This window comes from Ceratina calcarata, unplaced genomic scaffold (assembly GCF_001652005.2).
Source record: "Ceratina calcarata isolate Rehan_Ccalc_2016 unplaced genomic scaffold, ASM165200v1 scaffold369.2, whole genome shotgun sequence".
NCBI classification, from domain to species: domain Eukaryota; kingdom Metazoa; phylum Arthropoda; class Insecta; order Hymenoptera; family Apidae; genus Ceratina; species Ceratina calcarata.
Window position 1 is genome coordinate 1032926 of NW_017160008.1, and position 18751 is coordinate 1051676.

General features: G+C 42.9%; 4 protein-coding genes across 7 annotated transcripts; all 4 read right to left on the reverse strand.

The window, feature by feature from the left end:
* Window positions 1-93: 93 nt before the first annotated feature.
* On the reverse strand, window positions 94-10188 carry Pmp70 (ATP binding cassette subfamily D member Pmp70). 2 transcript variants are annotated; one of them, XM_026814172.1, is made up of 15 exons: window positions 6233-10188; window positions 5391-6145; window positions 4714-4849; window positions 3408-4634; window positions 3273-3315; window positions 3016-3206; window positions 2870-2939; window positions 2681-2778; window positions 2444-2624; window positions 2171-2383; window positions 2031-2100; window positions 1487-1962; window positions 1113-1412; window positions 882-1043; window positions 94-815 (listed from the first exon to the last, which is right to left on the reverse strand). In XM_026814172.1, the coding sequence occupies exons 4-15, from the start codon at window positions 3524-3526 to the stop codon at window positions 738-740; spliced, it is 2001 nt and encodes a 666-aa protein (XP_026669973.1). In that variant the 5' UTR covers window positions 3527-4634; window positions 4714-4849; window positions 5391-6145; window positions 6233-10188; the 3' UTR covers window positions 94-737. The 2 variants fall into 2 exon arrangements, with proteins under 2 accessions (XP_026669973.1, XP_017881412.1); XM_018025923.2 differs by having other exon boundaries at window positions 5391-10188.
* Window positions 10189-10193: 5 nt separating this feature from the next.
* Window positions 10194-11042, reverse strand: LOC113464434 (TAR DNA-binding protein 43-like). Its single transcript, XM_026814187.1, has one exon. It carries the CDS (start codon window positions 11040-11042, stop codon window positions 10194-10196), a length of 849 nt encoding a protein of 282 aa, XP_026669988.1.
* Window positions 11043-11054: 12 nt separating this feature from the next.
* On the reverse strand, window positions 11055-16621 carry TBPH (TAR DNA-binding protein-43 homolog). 3 transcript variants are annotated; one of them, XM_018025984.2, is made up of 5 exons: window positions 16515-16621; window positions 15732-16193; window positions 14471-14598; window positions 14207-14347; window positions 11055-12701 (listed from the first exon to the last, which is right to left on the reverse strand). In XM_018025984.2, exons 2-5 carry the CDS (start codon window positions 15967-15969, stop codon window positions 11841-11843), a joined length of 1368 nt encoding a protein of 455 aa, XP_017881473.1. In that variant the 5' UTR covers window positions 15970-16193; window positions 16515-16621; the 3' UTR covers window positions 11055-11840. The 3 variants fall into 3 exon arrangements, with proteins under 3 accessions (XP_017881473.1, XP_017881469.1, XP_017881470.1); XM_018025980.2 differs by having other exon boundaries at window positions 14471-14640; window positions 16515-16617; XM_018025981.2 differs by lacking the exon at window positions 16515-16621 and having other exon boundaries at window positions 14471-14640; window positions 15732-16351.
* Window positions 16622-16996: 375 nt separating this feature from the next.
* On the reverse strand, window positions 16997-18735 carry slv (sugar transporter SWEET1). Its single transcript, XM_018025974.2, has 4 exons — window positions 18029-18735; window positions 17822-17899; window positions 17411-17693; window positions 16997-17348 (listed from the first exon to the last, which is right to left on the reverse strand). The coding sequence occupies exons 1-4, from the start codon at window positions 18106-18108 to the stop codon at window positions 17127-17129; spliced, it is 663 nt and encodes a 220-aa protein (XP_017881463.1). The 5' UTR covers window positions 18109-18735; the 3' UTR covers window positions 16997-17126.
* Window positions 18736-18751: the final 16 nt, after the last annotated feature.

Here is an 18751-nt window from a genome sequence, read left to right on the forward strand (position 1 = left end):
TACGTTCGATCTCGGGTCTTTCTGAGAATCTCGAGCGTGCGGCCGGGCCTTGGGAAAGCAGGGATACATCGCGGAGGGTCCAACAATGTCATATATTTATCATCGCTTTTTATTACACGTTCTTATTGTCCAGCAATCCGATATACACTCTCGGCCATGCTTACTATTCAAATGTGATCTACACATAAACGAATCGTAATAATCATTATTAATCGTCGAAATAGGAAATGATTTAAACTAGATATAACTATTTGCATATACACAAGTTGCATTAATTAAATTGCTTTTTAATATGTTTGCCAATGCTTAAACGTGATTTAATCCTGAAAGACTACTTCGGTATCAAAAATATGTAACGCCTACCAATTTACCTCTGTTTGTTCAACGATACTCCACGCGTTATACCTTAATTTCACCACTAAACGCGTCGTTAAGGCCTATATCGCGGTAAGCTCCCACCCTCTCTCTCTCGCACGTCACCTGTCCTCCGTTTTATAAAAGACACAAATATAAAAATATACAGTATATAAAAATACGGTATATAAAAATATAGTACAGTATAGAAGAATACGATACTCGTGGATCCGTACGATTCCAACACAAAGGTACGTAGAGTACATGCACAGGTGATCTGTGCACTTGCAGGTGTACACCAAAATCATTTGAAATCAGTCGAACGTAATGTGCCCGTCCCTTGCATTGTGGCAAGTGTTATCAGATGCAAGGGACAAGAAAATTCACGATCCGAATTCTTCCGTGTCTGGTTCGATCGGCTTGAACTCGTAGTTTCCCCTGCCATCCATCTGCAGATAATACTGAAAAAAACACGGGCGCTCGTTCGGTGACTTCGTTACGAGAACGTTAGTTCATTCCGTTGTTACCTCGTGATGCTTCCAAAGAGATCGTCGATGCGACACCGTGAACAGCGTGATGTTCGCCTGTCTGCAGTACGAGTACATCGAGTCCTCGACGTCGACGCTAACGGCACTCGTACACTCATCCAAAATAGCGAACTGCGGCTTGTGGTAGAAAAGCCTGGCCATCTGCAAATTATTGCTCGCAATCGTCTTTCTTCTTCGTTTTTCTCGTACGCGATTTCAAAACAAATTTACCGCTATACGCTGTTTTTCACCGCCGGATAAGACGTCCATCCAGTCGGCCACGACGTCCCACCCTTGGCCCTCGGTGTTCGTAAGACTTTCCCTCTCCAAAAGATGGCCCAATTGGACGAGATCCAGTAATTTCTTCAAGTCTTCGTCCGTCGTCCGTCCGCGCCTCGCCATCTCCGCCTTGGTGTGAGGATAGATCACTTGATCTCTCAGAGTGCCCAGAGTCATGTACGGACGCTGGGGAATGTAGAACAGCTTCCCTCGCGGAGGTTTAGTAACTGTACCGCTCCAGACTGGCCACAGCTATCCAAATAAAACGCTTATTCCCGTGATCGTAACAAAACAGTGCGATCAGATTAGAACCCATGGTCGCTTACCTCGCCCAGAATCCTGAACAGAGAACTCTTCCCGCAACCATTCGGGCCGCAAACCAACACGTTCATTCCGGACTTGACTTCGAACGATAGCTCCCTGATGAGAATATCTCCGTTCGGGGTTACCAACGGCACGCGATCGAATGTTATAACGTTATCTCTGTTCACTATTCTCCCTGCGCCCGGACTTCCGATCGGCTCGTCTTTGAAATCGGAGATCATTGTTCTTTCGTACTTTCCTGCGTTCAAGTCGTCGAGAACGGTTTTTATTTCCGTCACCCTGGCAGTGAACCCTGCCAGTCGCGTCAATTCTCTGCCAGCTAAAACTAGTCTACCTATGGCCTCTGCAAGCTTCACTAGCATACGGCCGTACGTGTAATAATTTTTAAATCGATGATCGGGAGACCCCGAGAGGATCGGGTGATTCTTCTGGAAGAACGGGAGGCTCACCGCGTAGAAACCAAATATAGTCGCCATGTCTGTGTGAAACATACAACAAATTGGTTGGCGTTGACGATAACGCAGGCGATTACGTGGAATAGCTTACATTTGCCGACGAAGTTGTCTACTATTCCTATGAAAGTCCTAAACTCGAGGAACCTACGTAGATGCGCCACCTGAAAACGAACGTCCTTCTACATCGCGTGTTTCTCGACGGATTGATTTCGCAGACGTTCAAAGACTTACCAGCTTCTGGAAACTGGCTAGAAGAATTAATTTTTCTCGATTGTTTCCTTGGTAGAATGCGACCTCCTCAGAATTGGTAATTAATCTCGAATGAATGTGGCGATACTCGCCCTCGAGCCGCTGTTCTTGCACGGTCATGGCTCCGATCGGCCTGCGGAGATGAGTTATTGCCGCGCCAGCTACGACGAGGTAGCTAAGCATAATTATCGGCGTCTATAAAATACCGTGTGTATTATTACGATTATCACCTGAGTATCAGCACGAAATACGTACTTTACCCCCTAGATTAGTCGTGAGCCGATAAACGTAGATAAAGATATCTAGCAATGGTTTCGCTACGTTACTGTACAGGTCTGTGCAACTTTCGCAGAACTTGTCGACGTCGGTCGTCAACAACTGATCCGGATTTGCTATTCGACTATCTAAGTTGCTCATTTTATAATAGGTAAAGCCCCTGTAACAGACGATGATTCGTATCGGGATTTCGTAAAACGGAGTACGTGGACTTACTTAAGGTACTGATCCGTCAAATCTCTCGTGATGTTCGTACGTAGCCTCAGCTTCATTTCGTACAAACCGAACTTCAGTACGTTGTTCACGACAGCTATCTGAATAGATCATAACAATTAATTTCACGTGAACAGATAACGATCTACAGAAGCGTGCTCCTCTAGAATAGCTTATCACGTTGGGACTCACCACTGGTAGGGCAGCCATGAACTTGATTAAACGTTTTCTAAATGTAAACGTGTCCATATTGACGATTGACCTGAAGGAATAAAAACAAGCTTTCGATAGGAGGCTTGATCGTGAACGATAATCGAGGGAAGTAAAAGGTCGCGTACTGCTCGATCAACGTGCCGACGTTTATCATCCAGAGATCGCATAGTGATCTGGCAATTAGGGAACCAGCGATAAGAAGAACGAATCCGAATTCGGGCGACACGATCGACGGGATGCCGATTTTCAGCAGCTGCTGCAGCTGCTTGAAGAATTTTGCGTTCACGTAAGCCTTCGGTGCTGATTTCGGTTTTTCCTGTGAAAACGTGGAAATTATTTCTCTCATACGTTTAGCAATTACCATAGTGGACCGATATCTCACCTCCTTGATAACATACTGAATGTCATTGGCGGGCCAAGCATTTCTGTAAGACAATGTAAATATCACGTAGACGTGCGAGATATCACGGTGACGTCGGCTCTGCCCAAACATACGTGTACAACCGTTTCTAATTACCTGCTGTTCTTCGCTCCTCGTTTATGATTTCGCCTCTTCAATATCCACAATAACGCGGTTAACGCACAGGCACCAGCAAGTGTGCGTCTGTTTGCGAATTTGCTGAGTGCTGGCGCCATTCTATCCCCAACGGAAGATCGATCGGAAAACTGATCACCGTCCTCGTCGACGGTCTCGACGCTTCTGCGTCCGATAGTATAGTACAGCACAGCAGTACAGCTAAGCTTAGGCTAGTGGCCAGTGTACAGGCGCTAAAAATGAGCAGGTGGCGGGGAGGCCGAGTTCCGATGAATCAGCTCAACTCTGTACATCGATATAAACTGGCGGAGGTTTTAACTTTTAACATTTCATAATGACCAGTTCCCGACGTCTTCTTTAAGTACGATCGACATTGTCGATGTATTTATTATTTCCCCTCGCCCGTCGTCCCGGCAGCCGATCAAAGTACAAAAGCCTCGACTTTCATCCGCACCTACACACCCGTAGACCACCGTAGACTTCTAATTTAACGTTAGTCGAATTATCGTACGCGTACCGCCGCTGCCTTGAACTTTTATAACTTCTGCTTTCCAATTTCCTATATACCTAGCTCAATCGTTCACGAAAAAAACTAACGCCGCCGCTAGTTTTTCCAGTGTCACGCTTTGCAGTTTTGCGCTCATATGTTCATGTCTAAACGCCTAATTACGTATGAATACTTACAGCGGCGATTAAAGTAATTTTTGCGTCTCTTGCATTCATCATTTTTTACAATTATTTGTGTCAGAAAGATCAGAGCAAATGAACTATATTATCGTCTAAACGTGTAAATTATTCTCTTTCCAGATTTAATATTACTATAATCCGAATGAATTTACGTTGGTATTTTTCCGTGAAGACTTTTCTCCGTACGTAATTGAATTAATGAAATCAGTAAACCGATGGAACAGACCTGTTATTCCTGCGTAGCTGATATAAATTTTTAATTCGCAAATAATTTGCAAATTCATCGTTCATTAGATATTTAAATATATTTTAATTCGTTTTTCATGGTGAACATCATAATGTGTCAGGGTTGATTAAACGTGATACATGAAATAAGATCATGAATTATCGTTTATATAAGTACAACAAACATATCGTCGTTAAAAGAAACGAGGAATGCAAAAAGAGCGGAACCTTATCCTCGATGATCGAACGATCGAATGGTCGTGTAGGTAATCAGCCGGGTTCGGCGTCGAACGATACCTGCAAACAGAAATAGGAAATTAGTCTTTCCCATGGGGGTCACGACTCTGGGACATCGTTGCACAAACAAGGCGCTTACGAAACTTGTGAATTTCCGTAGCTCGCTCCGCGGACGGTTCCTCTCCCTTTCTTTGCTTCGGGGCATATTAGTTCGTTTTTCAAGTGAAAAATACCAGCTCATCCTGGATTTACATTTAACAATTCGTTCACCTGAACTGTTAAAGGAAAGCACAGCGTAATTAATCGTCGGGGAATTATAGACAAATGCACAATGTTCGAGTACGAAACGAGGATTCATTGTAAATGACTTTTAGAATTGACGCGTTTTATTATTCGCATACTTTGAACTTGCTAATGATGTCACGCACGCGAGGAATCGAATGTGCAACGTTATTATGCGAAAGACCAACGTCTGTTTGAATATTTCGATATGCAAACAATACGCGGCTGCACGATTATTGCGGATGGTTGCGAACGAATAAGATAAATAAATGCAAGATCGCTTGAAACATTTTCATTTGCCCGACGGAAGAAGCAACGGTTTTTGATTTATACGGTACGGTAGAACGAATGAGAAGAAAGAAGTTGCGTAATGCGATTGACCATGGCCGAAGATTTTGACGGTAATAAGACGCAAGGAATAACGAACAGACCGTCGTTCGTATCGCGGGACCTTGCGCGAACGTGTTTAATTTCGGATTGCGCAAAAGCGCATATTTTGTTATGTAAGAAGATAAATTTCAATTTCGTAGTCACCTGTGTTTCGAAGTTCAGCCTCTACTTCCCAGTCATCATCATCATCCTCATCATATTCATCCTCATCCTCATTCCTCAACCTCATCACCATTAAGCATCATCAACATCCTCATCATATCACTATCATCAAATAATCACCACCTATATCACCTCCACCACTAGCATCATCAGCATCATAATCATCATAAAGCATCATAAGCATCAGAATCATCATCATCATCATCATCATAATCATCATCACCAGCATAAGCATCATCATCATCATCAAAGTTCATTCATCGTTTTTTGGGCCGTAACACCTGTCGTGTAACTCGCGAAATATGATTCCTCAGCGGTGGAATCGCTCACACATTCCTCCTCTCCTTGTTGTGCTTTTAGTAACATGTGGAATTAAATGTCGTTACGTGTACAGACATCGGTCCATTTGCTCGGAGCTGCTTTCTTTTTTCGATCATGCGAGGTTTTTCTTTCCGAATGCACCAGGTCCTTCAACGTTTCAAACGTATCGGAACGTTCCTCCACCGTTTCCGGCTACAATGTTAAACATTCGGAGGAACGTTCCGACACCGGCGCGTCTAAAACAAATTACGACCATCGGTCAATTATCGGGCAACGTGAATAAGAATTCCGTTTCCGCTAATTTCCTCTTCGTCGACAATCCGAATTTAATTTCTTGAAACGTCGAAGACTTGTCCGTAAACTTGGATAACTGTTGACCGATGCATCCGCTAAAAATATATGGAAGTATCGCAGGCCTGAAATAAATTCGTGTGTGAGAAATCGTTTGGTAAATGCATACGTGTATTTCATTGCATTCCCAAATGAAACCACTGTATACCGACCGTGCGCCTCTCAAAGAAACATAAGGTAGCTCGAGAAGACTGGAAGTAAAATGAAATTGCTTCCACGTTCGATCGATGTCACGCGTGAAAGGCGAACGATAATAAACCGCAGGTTTTTATGCAACTCGGATTCGTTACGTGGACATCGACGGAACGCGGATCGTTGGAGATATTTAACGAGCGGTCCAACGGAGGAGTGATTGAAGAGTGTGTTAAAATAAACCACTGCCAGTGTATCAGTTTTTAATCATCCTGTAATGAGTTTACGAAATAAGAATCGATCTCTGCCACCTATCAAAATAACATTCTCACAATAATAAAACGTTTGTTGGCTTCCATTGTTTTTTCTTTTTGTAGTCTTTCTTGTTTACTTTTGTTCACGTTATTTCGGTCGATGTGCACTCTCGGTATCTCACTTGGAAAAAACACAATCATCGAGTAATTTTACTTTACAATAGAGAACTGTCTACAACGGAAAAACTCGGTAAACGTTCACGAACGACATTAATGCTTCTTACTTAATTTGTATTTACACGCTCGTCGTATGATCGTTTCCAAATCGTATCGCGGAAAGGCATCTTTTGAGCAACAGTGTTGGATCCAACCGATTCGCAACTATCTGTGACAATGATGAAGTGTTACACATCGCGTACGTTAAATGAGTAATTAGTAGTCGATCGAGCCAACTGCTCGGGATGTCGTTGCCATCGTCTCCTCTTTCTTTTTTTTTCTTTTAAGCAAAAGGACAACGAGAGAATATAAACCGACTATTTCCGACAGATGAGATAAAAGCGAACGATTTGAAACAGATCGGTCGGCTATATAATATAATCAGCTAGAAACGGTTCTAATGTCTGTTAAAAGTTGTCTTAAACTACAGTCTTTGTATATTCGGTTATCATTTACAGTACAGCGTCAATCAATTTTTGACGCCCGTTTTTTCCATCAATGTTTCTCTTTACATTATGTATAAACATTCTGGATTTTCAATAAACATATATATATATATCTATATATGCGTATATATCTATATATATATTTATCTATAAAGTATATATTCAGGCATTCGGTAAACGACTGTGTCCCATCCATAAAATATTACTATTTTTTCTCGTTTTCTTTTTTCACAATTAATTACCGCTCTTGCCTCACAATTATTAACATAACTCACTCATCATTATTAACACGCGGTTTATTTTGTTCTCTCTATCATTTTCGTTTGTTTCTTTCTTTTTTTTTCTCTCTCATTTTATCGTCCATCAGATGCATGTACATCGAGACTGACGACTATGCCCGTCATCGTAATAACAGCAAGAATCATTTTCACGACTAAACTTTCATGCCTGTAGTTCTGAGACGACCATTAACAAATACATTCGACCGCCATGCACGCACACAGAGAGATACGTCGAGGTAAAACAATCTATTGATCGTCGATTATAATGATAACAATAGTAATCACCGTTCGTTTAAATCAAAGCGAAGAAGAAGAAACGACGATTCATGAACTACGCGATAAGAACGATCGTCGTTTTACAGTCCTAACAAGCGCGGATGAGAATCCGATCGATTCTCAAATATTTGATCAAATCGCATGATGCTAATCACCCGGCCGAGTTACCTAACCGCATGATCACCTCCTCGATTGCCTCTTATGAATGACGATCATTCGTCCAGGTTCGTAACACACACATTCGACTTGATCAAACGTTCGCAGAACGCTTCGTTACATATTCTCGTCATAAGCATAATGCGTTTAAGATCAAATCGGCTAAAGGAGCAATGATCAGTAAAATCGTATGCACGTCAAGAGATATATGTATCTACGATAAAAGCAGGCTGACGCGAGAATCCGTTGCGACACACGGGCAATTTTTCACGTGCGCGTTTTGCGCGTGTTTGCAAACGCGATCAACAAAATCGAGACTGCTGCTTATCGGTGACGCTTGTCTCTCGGACGTTCGCGCTCACCCGCTCGAAATAAAACGTACAGAAGGTATGTGTGTATGTGTGTCAGAATCCGCTCGTATATTCCCTTAACGTGTACTGTTAACTGTTAGTCTGAAAATATTCCACCTTGATTAATTTCAATGCAGCGCACAGTTAGTGTGCTTTAGCTACGCTTCCTTTTCTTCTTCTTCTCCAGCTCTCTGCATTCATCTCCTTTATGCAAGAGTTATTGACTACGATTCAACGTGCAACGTGAGTGAAATTCGTCTTTACTTTTCTCTTCTCCGTAAAATGAATGGACAGTATTGCAAATGCCACCTTTCACACGCAGTCAATCGACAAAAAATTGTCTTTCTTCTTTACGCACCCTATCATACCAAATTGTAAAACACATTTCTCTCACATGAATCGTACGCGTGCACGCGCTTACTGTTTTTCCCTCTTTCGCTTGTAACTCCCCGTTTTCTTAAGGCGAAACGTTTCGAAGGATTAATTAAATGGCAATCTCGTATGTCGGGTAGCTGCGATCAATCTGTATGCAACTCTGCAATTTTCACACTTGTCCGTTTCTCCCACGCATTCTCGATTGCTCACACGAAACGTACATTAAAAACGGTCCTACGAAATTTCATGTCTTGTCATTGTCAATTCACGTTTTACGTCGATGCATACGTCGCGTACGTATGCTCCCGATTTGCTTGTAATTGAGATTACAAGAGATTCAAAGTAAATGCAGGGAAACGTGATTGGAAAGGAGTTTCCAAACTATTAAACTTCGATACCCGAAAGTCGTTGCCGTTCAGGCAGAGAAAATATTATGCAATCGATTCGACAGAAACGAGAGAGAGCTATTTCTCGCGAATATGTTTTCGTGAATGAACGTCTCGGTCGATCACAGACGTAAGATTCAGACAGATTTATATCATTGGCAATGATTCGATTAAAATGAACGTACCACCGATACAGGGATGATCACACTCAACACTCGAAGAGCTCTGCGAATTCTCGCGTTCGTAGAGACTCTAACGAAACTCACCGTACGCTTAGTCCCTGTTAATAATTCTCAGTTACACATTTAAACACACGGTACGAAACTTTTAGTTTTTAAATAAACAAAAGCACATATATACGTACTCCGCTACAGTAAATTTCGTTTTTCTTCTACTACACATTCACAATCATCGCATAGATCATATATATGTATGCGTGTATGTGTCTATATATATATATCTCACCATCATTATCTTGACACAGCAAATTTCAACTCGTGTGTTGGATAGACCGCACGCTTGAAATGAGATCATACGATTAATATGCAGGTTCAGATGATCGAAGCTATCCGTTCTCTTTCTCTCTCTCTCTAAAACACGCACTTGAGGAATATTGTGCTAATATATATATGTATATATAATATGTATATCTGGATAAGCGCCGGTAAGAAAGTGAAAGATATAGGATTAGAAATACGTACTATCGTTTGTCAAGTGCAAAAAGACGAAAAAAAAAACATTCTCCACACTACTTTATATCATACATGGTATCGTAATCATGGTCGAGTGAAATCGAGTGCGAACAGAAACGATATCCTATTTCTCTCTCTCTCTCACACTCTCTCGCTCGCTCGTTCTTTCTCTCTCTTTCTCTCGTTTTCTCTCGCTCTCCATCTCTCTCTCTCTCTCTCTCTCTCTCTCTCTCTCTCTCCGTGTTCCCGCTCGTTGCACGCGCGTGTGTGGAACGAACGGGAACACTTATCGTTAGAACCCGTTCCTCTTCGTTCGGACAGAGGCTTTGGTTCTTTCTCTGAATGGAAAAATAAAAACACCAAAAAAGGAAGAAAAAAAAAAAGATTAAATTTGTACCTACACACGACACTTGCCTATTAGACTCTCTCACTTTCTCTCTGTAGACCAGTCTCTGGTTCAAAGGTGTACTCTCTCGTCAGGATCAAAGGAACGGATTCGCCGGTTTCCAATCGCCTGTACCCCGTGGGGACACCCCGTCGTCCTCCTCTTTATTCGTACTTGAGAAAGGTGTTCGATTTCTGATCACGCTGCCCGGGATGGTTCTGCCAAGCACCTTGGGACGCGTTCGGATTATTCGGGCCTGGACCACCTGTTCCAGGATTGCCAGTATTACCATCACCGCCACCCTGATTCATCCAACTGAGAAAACCAGAGTTGCCACTGTTACCGATACTATTGTTGCCGGAGGGCGGCTGACCAGGTGGGCCAGGCTGGTTCGAATACCCCTGATCGTTTCCCTGATTCTGCAAGTTACCGATCAGGCCCCAAGATGCTTGGTTAAGCGCGGCCGCAACCAGGGCCGGGTTGACCGGTAACGCGGACAGGTTCAGCCCACCCATCGCCAACGGATTCGACATACCGCCACCGCCGCCGCCGCCGTTATTCTGCCCGGTGATACCGAGCGCCTGGAGATTCGGCATGTCCAGGTTGCCGCGGTTACCTGGATTGTTCCATCCGTTCGGGCCCATGTTGTTGCCTGAGTGACCCATGTACCGGTTCCCCTGATAGTTTCCCTGCACGTTATTCTCGACGGGGCCCGGCGCGCCCCTCCGCATGTTCGAGTTCACTTGGTTATTGAAATTCTTATTGTTCCCCTCGGACTTCGGCGCGGCGTTCGACACGTGCACCGAGACGCCCTTGATAATGTGATCCTCGCCGCACAGTGACTGGGCTACCTCGGGATCTAAGAAAGTAACAAATGAAAATGCACGGAAAGGTTTTGGGATGAACACGTCCGTCACTTCGCCGTATTTGGAGAAATAGTCGCGCAGATCGTCAGCGGTAAGGTCTTCCGTACAGCGTCCCACGAATACCTTGCAGGGTACTTGCTGAATCATTCCCTCCTACGCACAAACGCACAATCAATCAATCGTGTACAACAGGTTTTCACAATGGTTTTTTTTTTATGTTTCTCTTTTATCCATTAAAACTTGCGTACAGCGCATACGTTTGGTGCATTCAAAATCGTTTGAGAATCGAGCCGAGCTTTAAACGGTCAAACCGGAAGCATATAGAGCAAAAGATATTCGTCTTTGCACCGACGTCAAGTTTTATAGAAAATCTTTTTGATACACATGTCTATATTATCGATCTCGGAAAAGAGGTTTCGCCTAATCAACGTACACTTCTTTTTTTACGAATATGTATAATAACACTTAAGCACTACGGCCTCTTTAAAATCCATGCACAAAATTCTGTACAATGTCGTCTTTCTCAAATGTGTGTGTACGTGTGTTGTGTATGGGTGTACGTGTGTTCGATGTAAAATTTCATGCCATATTACGTATATTACAATTATCTTAAATTGAATAAGCACAATAATAGATGATAAGATGTAGACAGTTATTTCGAAGCTATGCTAATTATTAGACAACGTAATTTTTTCTTTTTTTGTCTTACTATTTTGCAACAGAGATCGCGAATCAATGGGAATACATTCGTCGTGTCTCCGTTGTATCCACGCCCGGCGAACAAGCGGAGAACGAAATATGTACAAAATTTATTTGCAAGATCATCGATCGATGCAGCCAACGACAGAACAGAAACGAGAGGGAAAAAATAAAAGAAATAAAAAGAAAATTCGCATTCCCGTTGAATCGTGACGGTGTGATATTGAACGATAGTAACAAGACTCATCAGTATCTTGACGTGTCCGAGACGTGGTGATCCCTCGATGGACGGTGCTTGTAATAACGATCGTAATAATTCTCTTTAGCCGGGTATCTTGACGTGTCCGCGAACCTGGCGTCGACTTCCTTTCCGTCGGCCGGATACCTGGCGTCCACTTCTCTATTCTCCACCGCATATCTACCGTCCGGATCTCTGTTACCGTCCACCGCGTACCTCCTCTCCATGTCGCGATTGTCCACCGGATATCGACACTCGCCGGCCTCTCTACTGTCGGCCGGTATCCGATTGTCCGCGTGTCTGGTGTCCGGATATCGGACGTCCAGCGCGTACCTACAGTCCGGGGACGCGTAACGACCGTCCGCCTCGTAATAGTTACGATCGTAACCGTAATTGTATCTGGCTTTCTCCGTGTAGTCCGGATTCTCCATCACCGGGTACACGGCGGGGCGTCCTTCGTAGTTGTATCTTGCGTATTCTGGGTCGGACGGATATGCGGCGGTCGGATTCGGTGGTGGAGCGGTCGCGTGCTGAGCCATGTAATTGCGCGCGTCGTACCCGGGATCCTCGTAGGACGGGTAACCGGCGGCCGGTTTCTCGTACGCGTTGTTGTACGCCTGGCCGTCGTACTTGTACTTATTGTTATCGTCGTACGGATAATTAGGAGGGTACGACGGGTAGTGGGTGGTTTTGTAATCGTACTCCGAATCGTACCTAGGCGTGTTAGCTGCTTCGGACGTGTTTAAGTTGATATACGGTTTCGCCCCAGGTACCCGTCGACTATTCGGCGTGTGAACCGGTATAGGGCGGTAGCATTCATTGTGCTTGCTCGTATCATACTGACGAGCCATCATTAAGCCATCAATATTCTGCAACCAGATACACCAAGCCCTCGACAATCACATACAATTTTTATTTCTATTATAATTGGGTTCAATCGAACACACATGTACACACTCGCTCTCATTTATCGCACTCTGTTAACATACATGTTTCTTAGTTTTTCCTTTTTCTTTTCTTTCTTCAAACGTATCCATACCACATACCGATCGTTAAAATCTCGAGACCGACGCGTAACAACGAGCCGTGAAAGGATCTTTGTCATTCATCTCTACGTACCCGTACAGTCCGTCGGTTACCATTTCACAACTATTCGTCAAATCGTTATACCGCGGAAGAACAATGATCTCGGACGAGAGATACTCTCGCTATAATGCTAATCCACCGGACTCGGATGCTATGCCTCTCACCGCAAAGGACGTGACAATTCGTTGCACACCGCATCTGAATGGAAACCACCATCGATTGCACGCACGCCGTGTCACGCAAGCCATACTCGTTACAATGTTTATCGTGTTCACTCCCAATATAAAGCATACCTCCTCTTCTTCTTATTTAGACGCGGAAAAAGGGATCTCGTCTCAGAGGTGAGACAACGTACGTTTACGAGCAATACATTAAAAAATTCACGCGTATCAAAGAACCGGATTCGCTTCGAGCTCCTTCTTTTTTTTCCTCATAGGTCGATCAAGCGTATATCACGTCAAATCGTTCGTTTATCCGAGAAAAGAAAAAAAAAATGTCTGAAAGTAGTGCACACCCTGTTTGCCATAGCATTCTCGAGAAAAAATTGCACGCTACTATAAGGGGAGCACAAACATACCAAATGTTATTTACAAGATCACGCAACCATACCCCTTCTCGAAGTGTCACACACTCTCTGCATCGTACTACGACACCCACGTGGACATTCACGCACATTTGCCATTATAAATCGGACTACACATTCACCTATTTATACCACACAGTACACGTTCTTCTCAACAAGATATGTGCCATACATAGAAGATAACATTCAGAGATTGTAAGCGGAAATCAATCGCGCCTCGATCAGCGTTCTCGACTTCGGATCCGGAATAGAAAGGAGAATTTCTAAAGCAATCTATATATCATCGTGTCCGCGTTGGTGATTATTCTTATAATTCGCGCTGTCGTTTTGTAGTACGATCAATATCTCATCGAGCGCAACGTAGATCTGTACAAGATGGAAACGTTCAAGACTACTGACCGGTCTTTCGTTCGCGTAAAAGCGTTGGTTCACGGTTATTATTGACTCGACGATACTTTAATTCTCTCGATTCTGGCCATGAAATTTCTCCTTCCAATGATCTGTCTAGTTCAGCGATAAGGGAACGTACAAAGCGAGCGAATGGAACATCGATAAATGCACGTCGCTAAACCCATGTACAGATCTAGGCGCCGATGCTCTATACATGTATTTCGATCTTAAACAACTGTTAACTAGTTAACCAGCCTACCGGAGAATATGCGAGAAACAACGAGTGTTGGTCAATGAACGTAACGATGCTCTTACCTTACTGTTGGGAACCTTGACGTCGCACCATCGACCATCAATCATGTGTCGCTGAGCAAGACATCTCAATTGCGATTCGTAACTTCCAAATCTAATAAAGCCGAACCCTTTGCTCTGTCCAGATTTCGCATCTTTCTTAACCTGCAACAACATTCACGTTCAAGTTAGACGTGTCGAAACCAACCAGTTTCGGTGGGACAGAATCACGGTAGGAATTATTATTAGTTAGGAATTCTTTCTGCTCGGATACAAGTAGAGGCTCACCTGTGCCATAAGTACTTCGCCGAACGTTTCGAAATACTCTCGCAAGTTCTGCTCGGTTGTTTTCCATGGTAAACCAAGTACGATCAAGTCTGTGCAACGCAACTTTGTTTCCATTCTTTTAGTCTTAGCTGTGGAATTTTCCAAATTGTCATCAGATTTACGTTTGTTCTCTGAAAAGATATAAGTGTTCATGTCTACTAACTTTTTTTTCATTTAACTAGAACCTTTTTCGAAAACAATTTAATTCATATTTAAGATTGATACATGAACTGATAACAGAGAAAAATAACCGTGATCACGAGAAAAAAATATAAAATAAAGTGAGATAACGATAATAATAATAAAAAAAAAAAAAATANAAATCCAGTACAAATTATAATAGTATCGATCGAACAAACAGTATGAAAAAATTCGTGTGACATAGAAGTGTAGAGCTTGTGTCGTTCTGTGTATGCGTGTATCATTATAAGTTACATTGTTATATTTTTATTAAATAGGCTCAGGTTCACGTTTATGCACGTGATATGCGCGCACGCAAATTCGCGTGGATGTAAACAAATTTTAGCCGTTATAAATAGGCGAACATTTATAGACGCTATTGAAATTGAAAGTTAAAATCGTTATGCAAACTTATTTAAAGATCCGTGACTCGAATGTTAACATGTGCTTATGTTAAACACCTCTTGTGAACGATTAAGTTCGTTCCATTCGAATTAGACGGGACAGACTCCATCGTGCATCGTAATCTCTTTTGGAAATAAAAAAAAAGTTCAGCATAATGAACACAAACACATGTACTGGACTTCAAGAAACAAAAAAAAAGCAGAAAAAGAAGACTAAGAAAAAGAAGGGAAGACGTATGAGTAAGAACGATTGTGGTACGGTAAACGGTAATAGAGTTCGAACATCCCGAAGAGGTAGGAAAATTTCTAGCTACGAATCGATGAGATATCAGAGGCGTCGTGTTAGGCGAGGGCGAAAATAGAATAATCGAACGGGTATCGGAAAAGCAGGGGAAGAAAGTATCGTAAAAATCTAATTAAACGACGCGGTGATCGAACGTTGGACGATTTTAAATTCGGGTGAATCGATATAGAGGAAGAAAAAGAGGATGGCATATTTCTGATCTTGTATCGTGGCGTTAGTTAGTACTATATAGAATCTTCTGGGGAAGGAGAAGTGTCCGAATGGAGGGGTGAGAGACAGAAGGTGGAGAGGGTGAGCGGAAGAAAGGGGACACGATTTGCTATGAAATAAGTACCTTTTGGAAAGACACAAAAGTAAATCGCCTTGCCCCATCCATTTTCGGGTGGATGAAGCCGTCCGTCAACGAGACGTATGCCACGCATCGTCCGAGACTCAGGATTTCGATATTTGAGGCCGCACGTTCCGGGAAACTGGGCGGTTACGGTAGTCAATAAGAGCGTGCTATCGTCCTCGGTCGGCAATTCGATCGGCTCGTCGCCCTCATCCTCGGCAACCTGGATGTACGACGACATGATTCTCTTCTTCCAAACGTGCAGCGTCTCCTCTCAAATATAAAACCGAACTCTTTCTTCCCAAAAACGAGGACAAAAGTTTCGTACAACACAACAAACACACACGCTCGATCTCGCAGTCAGTCACGCAACACTGCACCTCTTTCTCTCTGCCCTCCTGATCTCCTCGAGGCTCTCTAGCGGCAATGCTGCCAACTGGCCCGCATCCCGGAAGTTCAATGGGTCTGGAAAATTCCAAACATTTTCAAACGATTTACAGATGCCGCGATGCTTTGAATGCGTTGTCTCGCTTTGCTGGACCATTGATAAATCGCAATTTTTATTCAACGCCTCGAGGCGACGATCTCGTTGAGCGTATCGTGTACCATCGTATTTCCTCGGATTAATTCGAAACACGCATAACCACTGTGCTGTTCAAGCCAATTACTAACGTGACCACGAGCACGATCGTTTCGCGCGATTCACGCTCTTATTTATTTGAGTAATACTTAATTTATGTAAACGCAATAATGTTAATCGTTAATTAAAAGAATTAACATACATACGTGTTGCACTATTTGTTCGCTCCTTATTTCAACGCGTAGGGAATTTTCTGGTGCAGACGTGTCAGAGTCGTGATCAGCGTTGAACATAGATCACTACGTTTAAAGATCGTAAACTACGTGCAAATTCCTGGTCCGTAAAATGGCGACGCGTGCGCGTGCGATCTGCGCAGGAATTCATGATGGCCGCCACGGGCAGCCGGCGTTGCTTGGCAACCATCGAAGCATACGGGCGGGGCGGACGCGCTCGTCGTTAGAATCTAGAACGATACTTTTCTTTCGATTCTTCGCAGAGGAAAATATGTTTTAGCATGGGAATCGAGAGTCGGAATAATCCGTGTTCTACGGCGATACCCCAGTCGTCGGGTCGTTGACGGAATGGTGAGAAAGTAATTTCTCAAATCTTCTAATTGAAACTTGAATTTCACCATTCTTCAACGGCTGACGCTATGACTGAAATTCCTCGAATCTCACGACACTGATCCTTAATTGTTTGAAAAATATATTTCTGTTTAATAAAGTACAGATTGCGTTTTGAATGATAAACATCGATACACTTAACAAACGTATAAGCTCGCAAGCTTTCGTGTAGATTAAATACCCTGCAATTTTGTATCATACCAGCTGATTATGAGTACTGATAGATTGGTCATCACGGAAAATTATAAAGAAACACAGTTGAAACGCGGACAATACGCAGCCTAAGAAATTCGGTATTTGTATAAAACGATCGTTCAGAAGGCAGCCGTACGCGAACCACTGACAAGAAACTATCAGCGAAGTCATGATAATGGGGAACGGCAAAGTCTCTGTATTTTTAGATTTGATTACCAGTGCCTAGAAAATATTTCGCTTAATTCAAGAGCAGAACGCGCTTCGAAAGAGTCAGAGAAACTTACCATCGTTGTTAAAGGAGATGCAAAAAATAATACTGTTACTGTACAGCTAAGAAAACCAACGTATCTCTCAGCTTGCAGCTTGTCTTCCTCGTAAAAACTGTAAAGGTACACGGTCGCGAGGAAGCACGTAGCCGCGATCATTTGCTTTATAATCTTGTTCTTTTTTACACTGTACAAGATAAATACATAAACGTAACATGCTTGGAGCGTTGCTCCAAAAAAGTTCACTAACAGTATAAACTGATCTCCTATAAGCATACCGTATTTCATCCACATGAGACATCTGTAACATATCATACGAGTACTGCTAATTGCAAACGTTGGACGAACATTTGAGAAACTAATGACGACCAAATGAAACAACGGACGCAGGTATTAGAATCGAGGGACTGTGGCGAATGCGACACTTACGAAGTATAACATGTTACAAATGCCAATGCCGAGCTATTCCCTGTCGTCCCACTTTTAACGATCTTTCTGCATACCAGCCTAAAACACATTGCTCAATCATTTTCTCATTGCTCTACAGATCACGAATTCTGTCTAAAGATTTCGTGTACCAACGACCATTCGAAATTGTTCAACGAATCAAACATCTGGCTCGCATTGTTTACTTACACACCAGCTAAAAATTGAAACACCTGACAGATCGAAGCTGTCGTAGCTAACGCTTCTCTAATTCCCGTTGTACTCATCATGTTGAATTACATATTATCAATTACTCGTCTCGGAATATCACTGTTCTATATACGTCAACATCTGTGATCCATATGTCTAACCTCCAAGAACAACGCAGAAAGATCTAGTTTTATTTTATGAAATCTGATACCAAAGAGAAAATCTCTGCTGATATGTACGCGTTATACGTATCGCGGAAAGAACCAACTATATACAAACGATCAGTGACAAGTTCACTTAGCATTTTATCAATTATTTGCTCGTGGAAAGTGGCTCGTTGAAAGTAAAGATATATATAGAGATGTTAAAGGAACAGGTTTACTGAGAGACGACGTATTTCGATCCATCCTTGTCCATCAGTGGTAATTAACACAGAAATGCAATAGGAATGTGTATTTGTATCTGGACGATGGGAATTGCCGCTCCACATTTCGGGAAATACTTTCCTTCCCTTTGGCAACGAGTTCGCGAGCGAGGAGTCAACGAAATCGTTGAAATCGGACGTCTCGCTTAGAACGCGTAGCAGTCACTGTCATTGGATATCTTTCTGGATACGTTCAATGAAGCCGTGAAAGAAAGTGTGTCGGGAATGGATGTGTGCGTGCAACGCGCCTTCCATACACGTACGACGCGTACTCACGGTTTTATTCAGTGCTGTTCAGC